The sequence below is a fragment of the Phocoena phocoena genome, chromosome 1 (genome assembly GCF_963924675.1).
Source record: "Phocoena phocoena chromosome 1, mPhoPho1.1, whole genome shotgun sequence".
NCBI lineage: Eukaryota > Metazoa > Chordata > Mammalia > Artiodactyla > Phocoenidae > Phocoena > Phocoena phocoena.
The window spans coordinates 165250337-165267085 of record NC_089219.1 but is presented as its reverse complement, the minus strand read 5'-3'; the positions used below and the strand labels follow the sequence as shown (position 1 = coordinate 165267085).

The window sequence follows — 16749 nt, the reverse complement described above, 5'->3', positions numbered from 1 at the left end:
TCTATGTAATCAAAAGCAAGAGACACCTGTTCACTATCATCTCCACGAATTTTCTCTTTCAGTAGTTACACACCTCTAAATGGATCATACATCATTAATGAACCATGAAATGATCAGGGAAGTGGAAAAGTAAGAGTAAATGAAAATCCAAAGTTTCACGGGCATTAAAACTGCTTTGACCCTTATGAGCGTGATCAAGGTCAGAAAGTATTTCTCAAATAATTTATTCTCAGTTGAAACCTAAAATCTTTTCTTTTCTTTTCTTCTTTAAACTCACTGCCATAGAATTCAAGCACAACCAAAAGAAAAAATCTAAAGCAGATCTCAGAAGAATGAAAAACCATCATCGGGGGCTTAATAATAATACAACAGATAAAAGAAAACATATAGTTAAGCCAATTTAGACATAGAACCTAGTACACACGCATGGTCGTTTACCCATCACACACGCCAACAACAGTTAGCGGCAGATATACCTACCAATATTGCCATGGTGAGCTCCTCTCTAATGTCTTCCAGGGCACCAATATCCGCCCATGTCACATTAGGGACAGTGACAAAGCCTTCCCTTTTAGCAGAGGGTTGGACAGAGGATAGAGCAACAATGAAATCATTCAACTCAAGGCACAGCCCTTGCAGCTGCTCCTCTGAGAGGGGATCTTGGTTCCTCAGCAACCCCAAGAGCCTTTGCAATTCATCCTGAAAGGGAACAAATGAGGGGGAAAAAATGAAAAACCACAAAGTTTGTTGAAAACGTTATTGTTTGTACTTTAAAAAATTATTACTCCAATATTTCTGTAAACTACACGAACTTCTATGCATTAAAATAATTTTCTCTATTGACAGAGGTCACTTATTTTGCTCCAAATGGATTATTTGATTTAGTCAAGCAAAAATACATCGACTGTCATCAACTATAGAAGAATGATTTTTATTTACTCTACTAGGGCTAGCTATAGCAAACATAAGCAGTTGGCAAATATTCATTTCAACAATCATGTTACTTCCATTCTTCATTTACAAATATTCATGAAACAGCTGAATTTTGACAAAATTAAAACAAAGTTACTCTGGTGGCAGTTTAATTTCATAATATGGCTCCGTGATAGTTTATCAACTAAACAGAAAGCAGGCAATTTTCCTAGTACGAATGAATCTTGAACTTCAAAGGCAGATTTCTTGCTTTGCGAGGAATATGAAAGAACAGGTATAGAAAGTAACTCTGAATAATTCAACTTATAAAAGCCTAATTTATATGCAATATTATAAAAGGAATGAGTTTACTATTATTTTTAACAGATATCATTGTGGTTCCAAATGAGTACGGAACAAACAAATGATTTGAAAACAAAAGACTTAGATCTAAGTTCCTGCTCTGGAAAGTAGAGGTCGTGTGGCCTCGGGCAAGTCACAATCTCTTAAGCTTAGTTTCTTTGATTATGAAATGGGAAAAGTAATGATATTTACTTAACAAAGTTATATGGAGCAAGTTATATAATATGTAAAAGTACCCTGTGCCAGCTATAAAATGCTATATAAATGTTATACTGAGTATTCATGACTCACAAAACTCTAAATTTTAAGAGATCTTGGATAATAAATGTCCCTCTCGCATTCTCAGCACTGTCCTCCAGCACCATTTGCAGCTAGGGACAAGGATATGGTTGCATCAGCAGACTATCTTAGTATATCAAACCAAAAGGTAACCTGGAAATATAACAAAATGCCAATGTTCTCATGAGAGCTGGAAAACATTTTCTGTAAAGTATTAGAGTAAACACCAAAGGCTTTATGGGCCATGCGGTCTCTGCTGTATGGATGTCTATGCGAATTCAGCTGTGAAGTGTGAAAGTAGAAGAAGACTCCGTGTCAATAAAGGCGCATGGGGACATCCCTGGTGGCACAGTGGTTAAGACTCTGCGCTTCAATGCAGGGGGCCCGGGTTGGATCCTGGTCAGGGAACTAGATCCCACATGCCTGCCACAACTAAGAGTTCACATGCCACAACTGAGGAGCCCACGAGCCGCAATTAAGACCTGGCGCAACCAAAAAGAAAAAAAAAAGTATTAAAAAATAAAATAAAAAATAAAGGAGCATGGCTGTGCTCCAATATAACTTTAATTTACAAAAACAGGCAGTGAGCAGGTGGGCCATGGTTTGCCAACACCTGCTGTAGATTTCATAATCATTATTGTAAAAGGAATTTATTCAGAATCAACTGAAAAAAGTAAAACAACTTGTACTTTTGAAATTATAGACACTCTGGGTGTAACTGATAATTACTCTAAAGATACAATGCCAATGGAACAGAAATTCATAAACCTCAACTATATTGACACTTGCCTGCTTGTAAGATAACACATATTAAAAATGTTTAAATGACAGTTTAAGGTACCTATAGAGAAAGCACCTGTGTTTTAGAAGTGGGTTCAGTTCCAATCCTTTCTTCCTGGCCTCCTTCAGAGGGCAAACCTTCAATCTCAGGATTCTTCTGCTGCTGCTCCTGCAGCTTCATTAAGACCCTGTTGACTGCACACATGGCTGCCTCTCGGCAGAGTGCCATCAGGTCAGCACCAACAAAGCCCGGTGTTAGGTGTGCTAAGTGACGAAAATGAAAAGTTTCGGCAAGTCTTACTTTTCTGCACAAAGTTTGAAGTATTCTGTAGAAAAGACAAGGAAAAGAAATTCAGATTCCTAATCTACTAGTAAAAACAAGTCACGGAATATATTTATTTGAAGCCTTTCCTCTGTCAGTGGTATCATAACAGGTAATAAGATCAAATAGCTCACTCATTCAGCAAATGCTAAATCGCTCTAATATATCCTACCTTATTCCAATAGGGGTTAATACATACACATATCTGCTTTTTTAGAAACTATATTAAATTCTGTGAAGAATAAAAAATTGGTTTTTAAAAAATATTCTGCCTTTAAGAATTTTACAATATTACAGAGGAAATAAGACAAATGATTTATGAGGATATAAGGTAAATTCTACTTTTAGAGTAGTTTAAATGGACATCTGCCAGCAATAAAAAAGTCTCTAAACTCAAAATCAACCATTAATTTTATTCATCACGAAAAGTTATGCTGATACAAACTTTAATATCCGATTTTATATTAGGATAGTTATTTCTCCAACTTTATCTTTATTTACTGCTCATCCTTTGTACTTATGTGTGAAAATTTTTGCTCAACTGAACTGGCAACATGGTATATGTGTCAATGAAATATGGACTCTGGATAATTATTATTATTAAAGGAATACCTTAAACAATTTCTGGTAAGAATTTACTGAATAAAACTTAAAAGCAGTAAAGATATTCAGGACAAAAGGTCTGATGCCAGGGACTTCCCTGGTGGTCCAGTGGTTAAGAATCCATCTTGCAATGCAGAGGATGCCAGTTCGATTCCTGGTCAGGGAACTAAGATCCCACATGCCGTGGGGAAACTAAGCCCATGCACCACAACCAGAGAGCCCGCATGCCGCAACGAAAGATCCCACATGCCACAACTAAGACCCAAGGCAGTGGAAAAAAAAAAAAAAGGTCTGACGCCAGACCACTTGAGTCTGAATGCCAGCTCTGTCACTCTCTGTTATTTCATTTTTGTGCTCCAGTTTTTCCATTTGTTAAATATATATTGCAGTAGCACTTAATAGTGGGGCTGTTAAGTGGAATACATGCAAAGCTCCTAGAACAGTGACTGATCCACAATAAGTGCCCAATAAATGTTTGTTATTATTATTAGTTACATATTGTGATATTATAAATTAACTTGGACAAGAAAATATATTTTGAAATTTCCAAATTTGTAGGAGACTAATATTTTCAAATGTCAAGTTACTGGAGAATAAGTTTCTATACAAATGTCATGTGGGATCATGTAAGTGAATAGAATAGAAGCAGATAAACATTTCTGACAAATGAAAAATAATTCACTTTGATACTGTAAACAATGGGAGCCAAGAAGAAGTCCCATTATAGAACTAATTCCTAAAGATACAGACCTGATTTGCTGCTATGCATGAGAATACTAAGAAATTTAGAATGTTAAGAAAACTAGCTAAGATAAAATAAATATCATCCTTTTTTTCAGTTACAGTCTACTCCGGAAAAAATGTAATTTTGGTCATCATACTATAACTCCACAGGAGGAGAAAATAACCATTACGAGATTTCCAGTTTCAACACAGTTGAGTAAAAGTGTTTCAGCAATATTTCCTCCCCACCCCACCTCCAAAACAAAAACAAACAAACAAAACAAGAACAACAAACAGGAACACAAACTCCATGGTCAAAGAACCTAGGAAATTATCTGTACTCTACTCCCTCACCCCAACCCCCCCCATGCTATCCTGGAAGTACGGCAAAGAATTTGCAACAAGAGGATCAGTCTTTATCTCCGTGAGGTCTTTAAAAAGCTATCAACACTTGTCTTAGGCTATAGGCTTCATTATGGCTCTATAATAAAGACAGGTATCTACACTGATATGAGATATTGAAGGAAACAGATATTTGTGGAGGGGGGGTGCTGATATATGCATATTTTACTACCAAAGAAGACAAAGGCCACCCAACATGGGTCTCTCCGTGTCAGCTCTAGCTGGTGCCCTAAGAACTACAAATCCCTATAAAGATTCAAGTATTAGGAATTCCCAGAATAAAAACTCAGGTTTAATAATATAGCTGACTGTAAATGGGATGAGTTTTAAAAAATAAACCTTTTATTTTATAAAGTTTTAGATTTATAGAATTAGTGCAAAGATAGTTCAGAGAACTCTGTACACCTCATACACCTCTCCTGCCATTAAGGAAAATTTTCAGGATTACTGGCCCAGTATTTTGTAGAATGTCCTTCAACTGGGATTGGTCTGACATTTTTGTCACAATTAGACTAGAGTAAAGCATTTTTGGGAAGAAGACCACAGAGGTAAAGTGTCATTCTCATCATATCATCATCAAGGATACATACTGTCAACACGACTTATTTTTGTAGATGTGAACCTTGACTACCAGGTTTGAGACGGTATTTGAAAGGGTTTTCACTTTGAAGTTACTCTTCCCTCCCTTTCCATACTACACTCTCTGGAAGTAAGTCACTTACGTCTGGCTCACATTTAAGAAATAGGGAGCTATACTCCACCTCCTTAAGGGCAATGCAACCACATAAATTATTTGAAATTCTTTTGCATCAGAGACTTGCCTATTCTCACCCATTTATTTATTCAATCATTTATTTCTATCAGTATAGACTAACAAATACTTGACTATCTGTAATCTTGAACCAAAATTTATGAAGAAACTTGTGGAGAATGGTAAATGACCCTGCAGAGGGCACAAAGTCAAAATTAACGTTTTGCAGAAAGGTGCACTATTGAGAAGGAAGTATATTTGTCTGGTGGAACCTCAAAGACCATGAACCAGAGGCACCAAAGTGTTGAACTACAGAAATTAGGGCCACAGCAGGGAGCCAAAACACAGAAATTATCTGAAAATCTGCATAAGAAGTCTGAAGACGCCACATACCCTCCACCCTGTCAACCAGCAGGAGACCAGCAATGTACCCTCTGGAGAAACTGAACCAGGAGAGGGAAGCCCCAGGTTTGTAGACAACAGTAAGATCAACTCCATCAGAAAAAAAGGTCAAAGTCTGTGTCCAGTCGCTCAACCTCCTGCCCCTGCCCCTGCCGCTGCCCCTGTCAGAAGACCAGCAGCTAGACAGACAGCCCCATGGTGTTGTCTGAAGATCTTTTTCTGAAAAGTCTGAATTGGTTCAACAAAAAGAATCTACAGAAATAGATATTTGGAGTTTGCTAGCTCAAAATTTAGCTGGTCATATGACTGCTTTACAATGGTACTCACACTTCAACAAAGTAGCCTGTATCGTACACATGCAATTAGCCTCACTCTTAAGCTGCCAGCATGAAATAGTAATAGTAACTGTCAAGACTTACCACATGCCAGGTCCTGTTATTATGACTTTATAAAGACAGCATTTCTCAGTGCAGTATAATATACAGACCCAAACAAACACATATATACACATATACATACACAAAGAAAAAAAAAAAAACTTGGAGGAAACAGTGCAGAAAAAATTGTAAGAGGGCTAGCAAATGAAAAAAATTTGGCAATCATGAATTTCAGAAAAGTTACAAAGGTGAATAAATGAAATGTGATCCTCATATAGGAACAATATTTATAAAGATGAGAAATGAAAATGCTAAATATGGATATAGCCAAACTTCATAATACAACTACATACTACAAATATATGAACACGTTTGGATATCAGGTAAATTATTATTTGTTAGGTATATAAAGGCATTGTGTAATGCTAAATAAAAAGTCTTTATTCATTAGATATGGACGTATTTATAGCTGAAATGATATAATGCCTGGAATTTGCATTAAAACACTCCAAGAAAAAGAAAGTGGGGGATAAATAAAATAAAACTGTGAAAATATTGATAATTATTGAAACTGGGTGATAAAAACATGGGGTTTCATTATTGTGACCGTTCTAAAAAGCATGTTTGTAAATTCTCAACCCTCCTCTCAGTGGGAGGTGGAGCTATGTATGACTCCTCTTCTCAAATCTGGGCTGACCTCAGTGAGCAATCAACCAACAGAGAACAGTGGAATTGACGCTATGTGACCTCACTTCCAAGGCTAGAAGATATGCTGTAGAAAGAGCTTAGACCTCAGTGTCCAAGTCCAGGCCACCCCCTCCAGCATGGCCCCGGGTGGACTGGTGACCGGAGGATGCAGATCCTTGCTCCCAGGACCTGCCTCTCCCCCGGCCTCCTGGGGGAGAGTCACACGCCCAGGTGACAGGGCTGGGGTGTGTTAAGAGTGGCTGGTTTTGACTGCTATTTTTTCCTCCCTTTGATGTAATGTTTTACAAATCCTGAGGTCAAGAACAGCAGTGCTGCCCAAGCTCCCAATGCAGGGGGCCCGGGTTCCATCCCTGGTCAGGGAACTAGATCCCACATGCATGCTGCAACTAAGAGTTTGCATGCCATGATTAAGGAACCGGTGAGCCGCAACTAAGGAGCCCACGAGCTGCAACTAAGACCCAGCACAACTATAACATAACATAACATAAAATGAACAGCAGTGTCACTTCAGCCTGTTTCCTGCAATCCTCATGCTGCAGCCCTAACCTGCCATGGAAGAACCCTTCCACCCTGAGGCTGCCCGACTCTGAGCAAGCCCACACTACCCTGTAAAGGGTGCCACGTGAGAGGCCTTCAGCGGACAAGACGAGAAAGGGGTTGGGGGGGCAGGAGGCAAGGAACAGACAAGATCAAATGATAGGTATACAGATAGCTAAGTAGGCAGACAAGCACAGCCCTGCTGCCCCAATCCTCCACATGTTCTAGCTCCAGCTAGAGTCTCTGCAACCACGGGAGACCCTGAGACATAACCAGCTGGCTGAGCCTCTCTGAATTCTTTATCCACAGAAATGGTGAGAAACAATAAAAATAAACTTGGGGGTGCTTTGTTTTGCAAGAATAGAAACCGAAACAATTATATTAGACTCCTTCTGCGTACACATTTTACATAATAAAATGCTTTTACAGTTCAGAAAAATACCAGTAACTACCTCAAAAACTTCTTTTCTTGCTATGTGCCAAATGTTATGCTAGGTCCACTGATTTAATTCTTACGAGAAGCCTTCAAGTTAAAGTATTATTATCATTTTACAGATCAAGTAAGGTCTTGTTATTATTACTATTACTGTATTTCAGATAAATAAACTAAAGCTGGGAAATGTTAAACATCTAGAAAAAAGCACAGGACATACGGGCAGCGCTTGGATTCCCAGATAATTTCCTTCAATGACTCAAAGTTCCAGCACCTACTGAAGGCCTCTGCACCCCCATCTCACCTGCCTCTGCCCTCTTCTCCACTTCATGGACAGTCATGCCCTGGACCTTATCAGCACCTGGATCTGTCCCACCTCTGAAATCACTAGCTCCAGCATCTCCTCTTCGCTCAGTCTCCCACACACCTGTTTTCAAACCTCAGTAGGTTCTCGGATTCACCACCGCCTCATCAAATAGTCCTATTTTTACAATTTAAGAGTCCATAGTCTCTTTATTTCTTTCTTAATCTAAATTCTAAATCTCTGCTTTCTCCGTGCCTGAACCTAGAACGTTGAGCATTGCTATGGGAAAAAAAATCATTAAACCAGCCCTACTGGTACCATTCCATACCCCAATCCTAAACACTACCTGAAAATCCTGTTACCCCAGCCAGGTCATCTCAAATTAGCCAAGGAAGTATAATTTCAGATCTTCATCCTCCTCAAACCTCTAACCTATCCATCATGAGCCTCACTTTCATCTGAAGATCTCGCTTTTTAATTCATAGAGACAACGCCCTCAATTTTCTAGTACCAAACTGATAATCCTTCTTGCCTGCATATCCATTCTTTCTCCCTTTACTATCATGTCAACAAATTAACCCTCGTTCTAAGGCCAGCACCGATACATAAGCTCTGACTCCCTGCTCCTCCCATTTCTCCTTCCCATCAACCTGTAAGGACACCACTCAAGCTTCTCCCACCTTAGAAAAGTCCTCTCTAGACACCCCATTACCACCTCATGAAGCCACCACAACCTTCTGCCTTCTCCCTCGCTGCAGACTCTCCTGAGTGAACCGTGGAAGTCTGCTGCTCTCGCTTTTTCAGTTTCCCTTTACTCCTCAACCATTCCAACCTGGAGTTTACCTCTACCATTCCACTCAAACAGCTTTTTTTTTTTTTTTTTGCAGTACGCGGGCCTCTCACTGTTGTGGCTTCTCCCGTTGTGGAGCACAGGCTCTGGCTCAGTGGCCATGGCTCAGGGGCCCAGCCGCTCTGGGGTATGCGAGATCTTCCCGGACCGAGGCACGAACCCGTGTCCCCTGCATCGGCAGGCGGACTCTCAACCACTGCGCCACCCGGGAAGCCCATCAAACAGCTTTTTGTTAAGGTCACTGGTGACCTCTAGGCTGCTCAATTCAAAGACACTTTTTCAGCCCTCCCTCCCTGGACCTCTCATTCCTCCCTCTGGAAACACAGACTTCTCTTGGCTTCCATTACACAACTTTCTCTTCATTTTCCCAATGCTTCTGGCTGCTCTTCCTACATCCTGAGCCTGTTAGCCTCTTCAGGCCTGTCCCAGAACCTCTGACATGTTCTCTTCACACTCTCTCTGGACAATCTCATCTCCTTTCTTAACTCCAACTGCCATCAATACATCGATGATTCCTAAATGTTGGCTTCTGTGGAGATCCAGACTCATTTGTCCAATTGCCAACTTGACATCTCTACCTGGACATCCTGCAATTGCCTCTAAACTCCATCTATCCCTAAATCCTCTTCTAAAATCTGCTTATCCTCCAGTATTTCCCACCCCTTAAGCACCTGAAAACCATCAGGTGCTTAAGCGAGAAATCTGGGAATATTTCCCTCTTGTTCATAGCCCCCACCTCTCCACACATATATTCTATTGATAAACATAACTTATTGATTCTACTTCCTAAATGTCTCCAGTTATCTCGATTTGCACTCCCACCTCTTTAAGCCCACCCACCATTGCCTCTGGATATCACAACAGCTCCCTCACTGGGCTACCACAACCCGTCTTGCTCTCCTGTCATTCCTTATTCACACTGCAGCTACAGCGACCTTCTCAAAACAAAAATCTGTTTCTATCACTGTCCTGCTTAATTTAATTGCTTCCTACCACTTACAGAGTAAGTCCAAAACCCTTACCAAGGTATCTGTGAGCTGGATTCTGTACACCTCTGCAGCCTTTCCACATCCTATCTCTACTTCTATAGCCATATTCTTCTTCCGGTTCCCTGGACATACTGAGCTCTCAGTCACCTTAGGGCCTTTACACATGCTATTCCTAGCAATACTCTCATCACTCTCACCATGTGATCAGTTAATTGCTATTTATTCTTTGAATCTCAGCTTCCTCAGAGACGCCTTTAAGAACCTAAGAACCGCCAGACCGGGACTTCGCTGGTGGTCAAGTGGCTAAGACTCCGCCCTCCCAATGCAGGGGGCCTGGGTTCGATCCCTGGTCAGGGAACTAGATTCTGCATGCCACAACTAAGACCAGGTGCAGCCAAATAAACAAATGAATTTAAAAAACATTAAATTAAATTAAATTAAAAAAAAAGAGAACCTCCAGACCATGTTAGCTTTGCCTGATATATATATCCTCCCTAAGACCCTGTCTTTGTCTTTTTGTACTCATCACACTTCTGATTATTTAAAGTGGTGACTGAAGTGCCAACCATTGTATCTCCTTGGTAAACAACAGGTGCTTAAATATTTCTTCAATTAATGACTTCCTAAGAATTATTATTTCTAAGAATTACTGATAAACACTGATGTAATTCTATTAATATATTAATTCTATTTATATAATTTCCCCATCTTAGAATTTAACTCATTAACATCTGCATATAATAATATAACTAGTTTGCTTCTGCCTTCAGAGCTAGACAAAAGTATAAAAATAAGAAAACTGTATTCTGCCTTTGTCAAAGACTCAATCAGAAATACTATTCCGGGACTTCCCTGGTGGTCCAGTGGTTTAGATTCTGCGCTCCCAATGCAGCGGGCCCAGGTTCGATTCCTGGTCGGCGAACTAAGCCCACACACCATAACTACTGAGCCCGTACACTGCAACTAGAGAAGCCTGTGCACTGCAACAAAGAGCCCGAGAGCCCCAACAAAGACCCAGCACAGCCAAAATAAATTAATTAATTTTTTAAAACTATTAAAAAAAAGAAAGAAAAAGAGAGATACACTTCCTTAGGAGGGGAAATTAGTGTTTAATGGGTATGGAGTTTCAGTTTTGTAAGACAGAAAAAGTTCTAGAGATTCACTACAATGTGAGTATACGTAACACTACCGAACTGTACTCTTAAAAATGGTTAAGGGCTTCCCTGGTGGCGCAGTGGCTGAGAGTCCGCCTGCCGATGCAGGGGGCGCAGGTTCGTGCCCTGGTCTGGGAGGATCCCACATGCCACGGAGCGGCTGGGCCCGTGAGCCATGGCTGCTGGGCCTGGGCGTCCCGAGCCTATGCTCCGCAGCGGGAGGGGCCACAGCTGTGAGAGGCCACAGCTGTGAGAGGCCCGCGTACCGCAAAAAAAAAAAAAAAAAAGGTTAAGATAGCAAAGTCTGTGCTTTTTTACCACAAAAAGTTTTTAAAAAAAAACAAAACTTCTTCCTTAAAAAATTCTACCTCATAATTATATTCAAGAGCTATCTTCTTTCAGGCTTGACCTTGCTCTTCCCAATTGGCCTTAAACATAGTAAACATTTAATAACCCTCTTTAGTCTCAGAAAATTCTTCCCCTAGCCGTCTAAGACTTAGCTAGACGATTACAGCCTACATAAAACACCAATGTATGCCTATAGAATTTACTTCCTGAATCTAAAATGGAGTTTGAACAAACCAACAAAAGGCAATCATAAATAACTGTAGATACCAGAAACATGGATTTTATTTATTAAGTACAAAAGAAAAGGTACCTTTAGAGGAGAGAACTCTGACAAATCTTTCAAGTGATCAAGCTTAACATCAACAACGATACAAACTGACACTACGAACTTCCTGATATGTTCTGAGACACCTCACCGCAAATGTAGCATTCTTGCTCAAAATATTTAACCCGAATCTAATCGTGAAAAAGCAATCAGATAAATTTAAGTTGTAGAGTGATCTACAAAAGACTTATTTAGACAATTCAAAAATGTCAATGTCATGAAAGTACTCTCTCCCCCAAAAAGGCAGATTCAAGGAGATTAAAGGGACATGCCAACTACACAGCAGGTTTGCTCTTTATTGAATCTAGGGTAAAAAAAAAAAAAGCTAAACAAAATGAAAGATTAAAGGTACAACGGACAGTTTTGGGGCAACTGGGAAAATTAGAATAGATTGTGTATTAAATAATACTATTGTCAGTGTTAAATTGCTTTAGTATGGAAAATGGTATGATAGTTACACAGGAGAAGTATTTACAGCTAAAGTGTCATGATGTCTTCAACTATCCTTCAAATGGGCTGGCAAAAAAAAATAAAATAGGGCTTCCCTGGTGGCGCAGCGGTTGAGAGTCCGCCTGCCAATGCAGGGGACATGGGTTCGTGCCCCAGTCCGGGAGGATCCCACATGCCGCGAAGCGGCTAGGCCTGTGAGCCATTGCCACTGAGCCTGCGCATCCGGAGCCTGTGCTCCGCAACGGGAGAGGCCACAACAGTGAGAGGCTGTGCGTCCGGCACCTGTGCTCCGCAACGGGAGAGGCCACAACAGTGAGAGGCCCACGTACCACAAAAAAAAATAAATAAAATAAAAATTAAATAAAATATACACACACACACACAAATATATGACATTTTGTGTCTTTTTGTTTTCTTTTTGCAGTATGCGGGCCTCTCACTGTTGTGGCCTCTCCCATTGCGGAGCATAGGCGCCAGATGCGCAGGCTCAGCGGCATGTGGGATCCTCCCGGACCGGGTCACAAACCCGTGTCCCCTGCATCGGCAGGCGGACTCTCAACCACTGCGCCACCAGGGAAGCCCTGACGTTTTTATATACAGAGTGAAAGTAAATATGGTAAAATGTTAACAAGTGGTAAATTCAGCTAAAGGACAGATATTTATTGTATTATTTTTTCAACTTTTCCGTAGGCTTGAAAATTTTCAAAATATGGCTATCTAGGAAAGCCCTTTAAGAACTTTGTTGATGATGGAATAGTGATCAATGGACAAAGGATTTTATCTAGCAGGGATGATGGGCTCTACTGTGTCTATGTCTCTACCATTAAGTTTGGCACTTAATCAAAAAAAGGCTTGATAAAGGATACAGGCCTTATTTCTCTTTCTGTACTGTAAGCATCCTGAAAGCAAGGACTTACAATTTTTTATATTCCTCATATTACCTACCCCAGTGGTATATACATAAACTATATGCTCAATACATGTTTGCTGAATAAATACAAACAACTTAAATACTAAATAATATTATTTTGCTGTGGGTATAAACATGTTAGTAAAGAAACCTGAATGGTTGAGTAACTATTTAAAGATTATATATGTGAGAATGCAATGAGCATACCTATAGATGACACTGAATACAACAGCTTAAGAAGAAAATGTCAATGAATGAAAAGTTGAAGTCACATTAATCACTGGGAAGAAGATAAGGATGACCTGTTCCTTTCGAATGCTTTCTCCTGTCCAAAGTGTCTTCTGATCACTTTTATGTCCTGCATTCATGAAGTCTCCTGTCCTTCACCTCTTCCCTTCTCCACTGTCCCCTTAACTATCCTTTCACTACATACCACTTTCTCTAAAAGCCACTGGCGATCGTGTACAGCAATTCAGTGTCTAACTTAAGCCGAAAGTCATTGTAAATACGGTATTTCAGGGCTTCCCTGGTGGCACAGTGATTAAGAATCCGAGACGCCACCACGATTAGAAGCCCGCGCACCACAATGGAGAGTAGCCCCTGCTCACCGCAACTAGAAAAAGTCCGCACGCAGCAACGAAGACCCAACTCAGCTAAAAAAAAAAAAAAAAAAAAAAATACGGTACTTCAGCACATTACTAGATTTTCTTTACTCCATTGCCTGAACAGTGCCTCCCGAGATATTTTTGTTACTGAGATATTGGTTGATGTTTCTTTGCTCTATGGACATTTAACCCCAATTACTAGGAAAGGTTGGTCCTAGAGCAAACAGACAGCTTTCAACTCTCTGGCTACCATTTAATTATTTGTCAGGGAACCTGTGACCTTAGGCAGATTAGTGCAACAAGTTAAAATACTTGTTAAACTCAGATTTAGCCTGCATGTGGACCAGTGAGCACTATTCCATAGCTCTAGACACTCTCCCTAGGCTGATCGGCCACCTAAAAAACACAAGACACTGTTAATAAGACCAGATAAATGAGTATGGATACATAAGTCCAATATCACTATTGAAAAAAGCAGCCTGAAACAACTGCCGTATCAATGCGTAAATTGTTTTCTTAAGCATTAATTTAATGTGGGCTTTTTCCTTTCTAAATCAATTTCACTGACACATAAAGAGAGAGAGAAAGAAAAGGCTACATCATATTTCTCAACCCTCATTTTCAAAGCATTCAGTTCAGATGATGTAGTGGCATATAAACTTCATTCTCTAAGAGTATACCTTTCCCTGGATGCTTCATCTGGGATACCTAGGCATATCTCTCGGTCGAACCTTCCTGCACGTCTCAAAGCAGGGTCTAAGGAGTCTGGTCGGTTAGTAGCTCCGATGACTAGGACCCGAGCTGTAGCGGCCATGTCATTCAGATCTAGTAAGAACCAGACACAGGATGAGTGGTGAACAAGACACTTGACATTAAGGATAATAATGCTTACACAAGTCATTTACGTGGTTAGAGAGAGAGTATTACACACTGATAGCAATATATATATATATGTATATAAAACTAACATTCACTAAATGTCTAGTATGGGAAAGATGTAAGGAAAATACAAACTTTGTCCTCAAGCAGCTCAATCTATTTGAAGCACAGTAAGCATAAACAAAGCACCACAGTGATACGATGGAAGATATGAATTCAGACTGAGGAATCAGGGAGAACTTAGGGAGGAGGTAACATTCTAGAAAAGGCTTGAAGGGTAAATAGGATATTGATAAGCTGAAACATAGGTTAATGAAATTTTACATGGAAGAAATGGAATGAGCGAAAAGCACAGAGGTACAAACAGGTGTGGCATGTTAAGACAAGGTGAGTGGTCCACCAATAGGGAGCCTTGGCAAGACAGAGTAGTCTGTATCTCAAAACAGACTCACGGCACTGAGATCGGGGAATACAATATAGTCTCCAGTTGCTCTGGCCTAATCCAGATACAGATTTTTATTAATGGACAGAATGCAGGGCCTAAAGTGTATTTTCCACAAGTATTATTTCTCTCAACTGAACCAGGGGTGACTAGCAGAGAGTCTGAGGTTACACCCCCTCACAGGTAACTAAGTCCTCTATCAGCCAAGTCGTGAGGAATTTAGAGTATATTCTTTTGCCAACAGGAAGCCATGAAAGGTTCCTCTGGTAAGATTTGTATTTTAGAAAGATAACTCTAATAATAATTTTGAATCGAGTAAAGAGGAATAAATGCAAAAAGAGTTTGTTGTGATTTGAATGCAATAATCAGGTGAGAGATGAGTGAAGGGAGGAACATAGGAGATGAAAACGAAAAGCCCAGTTTAAGGTCCAAGTTGTAGATAGAATCAAAAGCACTAAGCAAATGATTCAATGTGAAGGCGGAAGAGAAGGAAGAGACAAAGACAACTCAGTTTGGATGCTGTTAACTTAAATATGAAATACAGGAGGGAGGTCAGACATGCAGAAAGGGCCACAGGGGAAGCCCGTGGAGCTCTGGACACACCGAGTGTGAGGGGACGTGGGACAGTCACCTGCAAGTATCTGACAGGCAGCTGCGAAGATGGGTTGCAAGCCTACCAGAAATTAAGATTAGAGATGTAATTTGACAGTTTTTCAACGCACTGAACAGGAGATAGTTGGGAAGTGGGGAGGGCAAGAAGAAAAGAAGATCAAGTGTAAATCCTTATGGGATATCTTTCTTTAAGGGATGGAGAAAAGGAGGCAAGTAAGTAAAGGAAAGCAGTAGGGAGTTGTCAGAGAACAGAAGGACAGAGAGTGTTACTCAAGCCAAGTGTGATAACAACAACAAGGACAAGGCGATCACAGTATCAAATGCTCTCAACCACCACCAGTAACACTCACTGGGTGCTCACCCTGTGCCAGGAACTACTCTAGGTACAATCGCTACCCCCAGATAACAACTGTAAGAAGTGGGTTCAGAGGGGTGAGGGCTAAGAGCAAACCAAAAGATGTGGCCAACGGTGATCATCAACGGGTTTTCTATGACTGTTTCAGTGGAATGGTAGAGGCAGAGAGACAACTAGGGGTGGGGTTACAGAATAGAACTGAAATAGAAACATATTTAATTGGCAGTGACTACTCTTTGGATAAATTTGAATTGAAAAGAAAAGAGGCATAAGGTATACGTTTGAGCGACACAAAAAGCTCTTTAATACTTTTTGAAAACTGAATAAAAGGAATCAGCTAAAAAAGAGACTCACACTACAAGAGGAGATCCCTGAACAAGCAGAACTACTTTACAGAAAACGAGGTGACACCTTAGAATTGACATAGCACCACGGGCTACAAACTTGCAGTCACAGGAAGATGTTCCTATGCTGAACCCTCCCTGCACTAATGCTGGTATAGAGCCAAAGCCGTTCCACTGCTGATTCAGGGATGCTTTCCGTCTCACAGCTAAAACAATGACCAAGGGTAGGAGTCTGCTTCCTTTTTCTAGTTCACATTGCTCAGACACTACAGTCTTGGTGATATGCTCTGAACATAGCAAGGGTTAATAACAGAATTCAACAAGAACAATCATGGAAATCTGTTAAATCTTCAGTAATGAAAATATCCTTCCACAGGAAGTCAATACTTAGTAACACAAGTGCTGTTTCAAAAGCTAGAAAGATAAAAATCAGACCCTAGCTACGATCGGCCACTTACTACAAGATAAATCCCATTCTTTTTCTCACTTTTAGAGGATCTGATCATTTTAAATTGAAGTTACATTAGTCAAAAGTATGAATTTCTGATTATTAAAAAAATGAAGTTTTACTTGTTTTTACACAGAGTAAA

General features: G+C 40.2%; 1 protein-coding gene across 1 annotated transcript in view; it reads right to left on the bottom strand.

The window, feature by feature from the left end:
• Positions 1 to 16749, bottom strand: part of NVL (nuclear VCP like) — a 103573-nt gene that overhangs the window by 63601 nt on the left and 23223 nt on the right. The window contains exons 12-14 of the mRNA XM_065871782.1: positions 14208 to 14352; positions 2411 to 2660; positions 481 to 699 (exon numbers count right to left, since the gene is read on the bottom strand). Coding sequence (XP_065727854.1) covers positions 481 to 699; positions 2411 to 2660; positions 14208 to 14352 — 614 coding nt within the window. The remainder of the gene's footprint in view (positions 1 to 480; positions 700 to 2410; positions 2661 to 14207; positions 14353 to 16749) is intronic.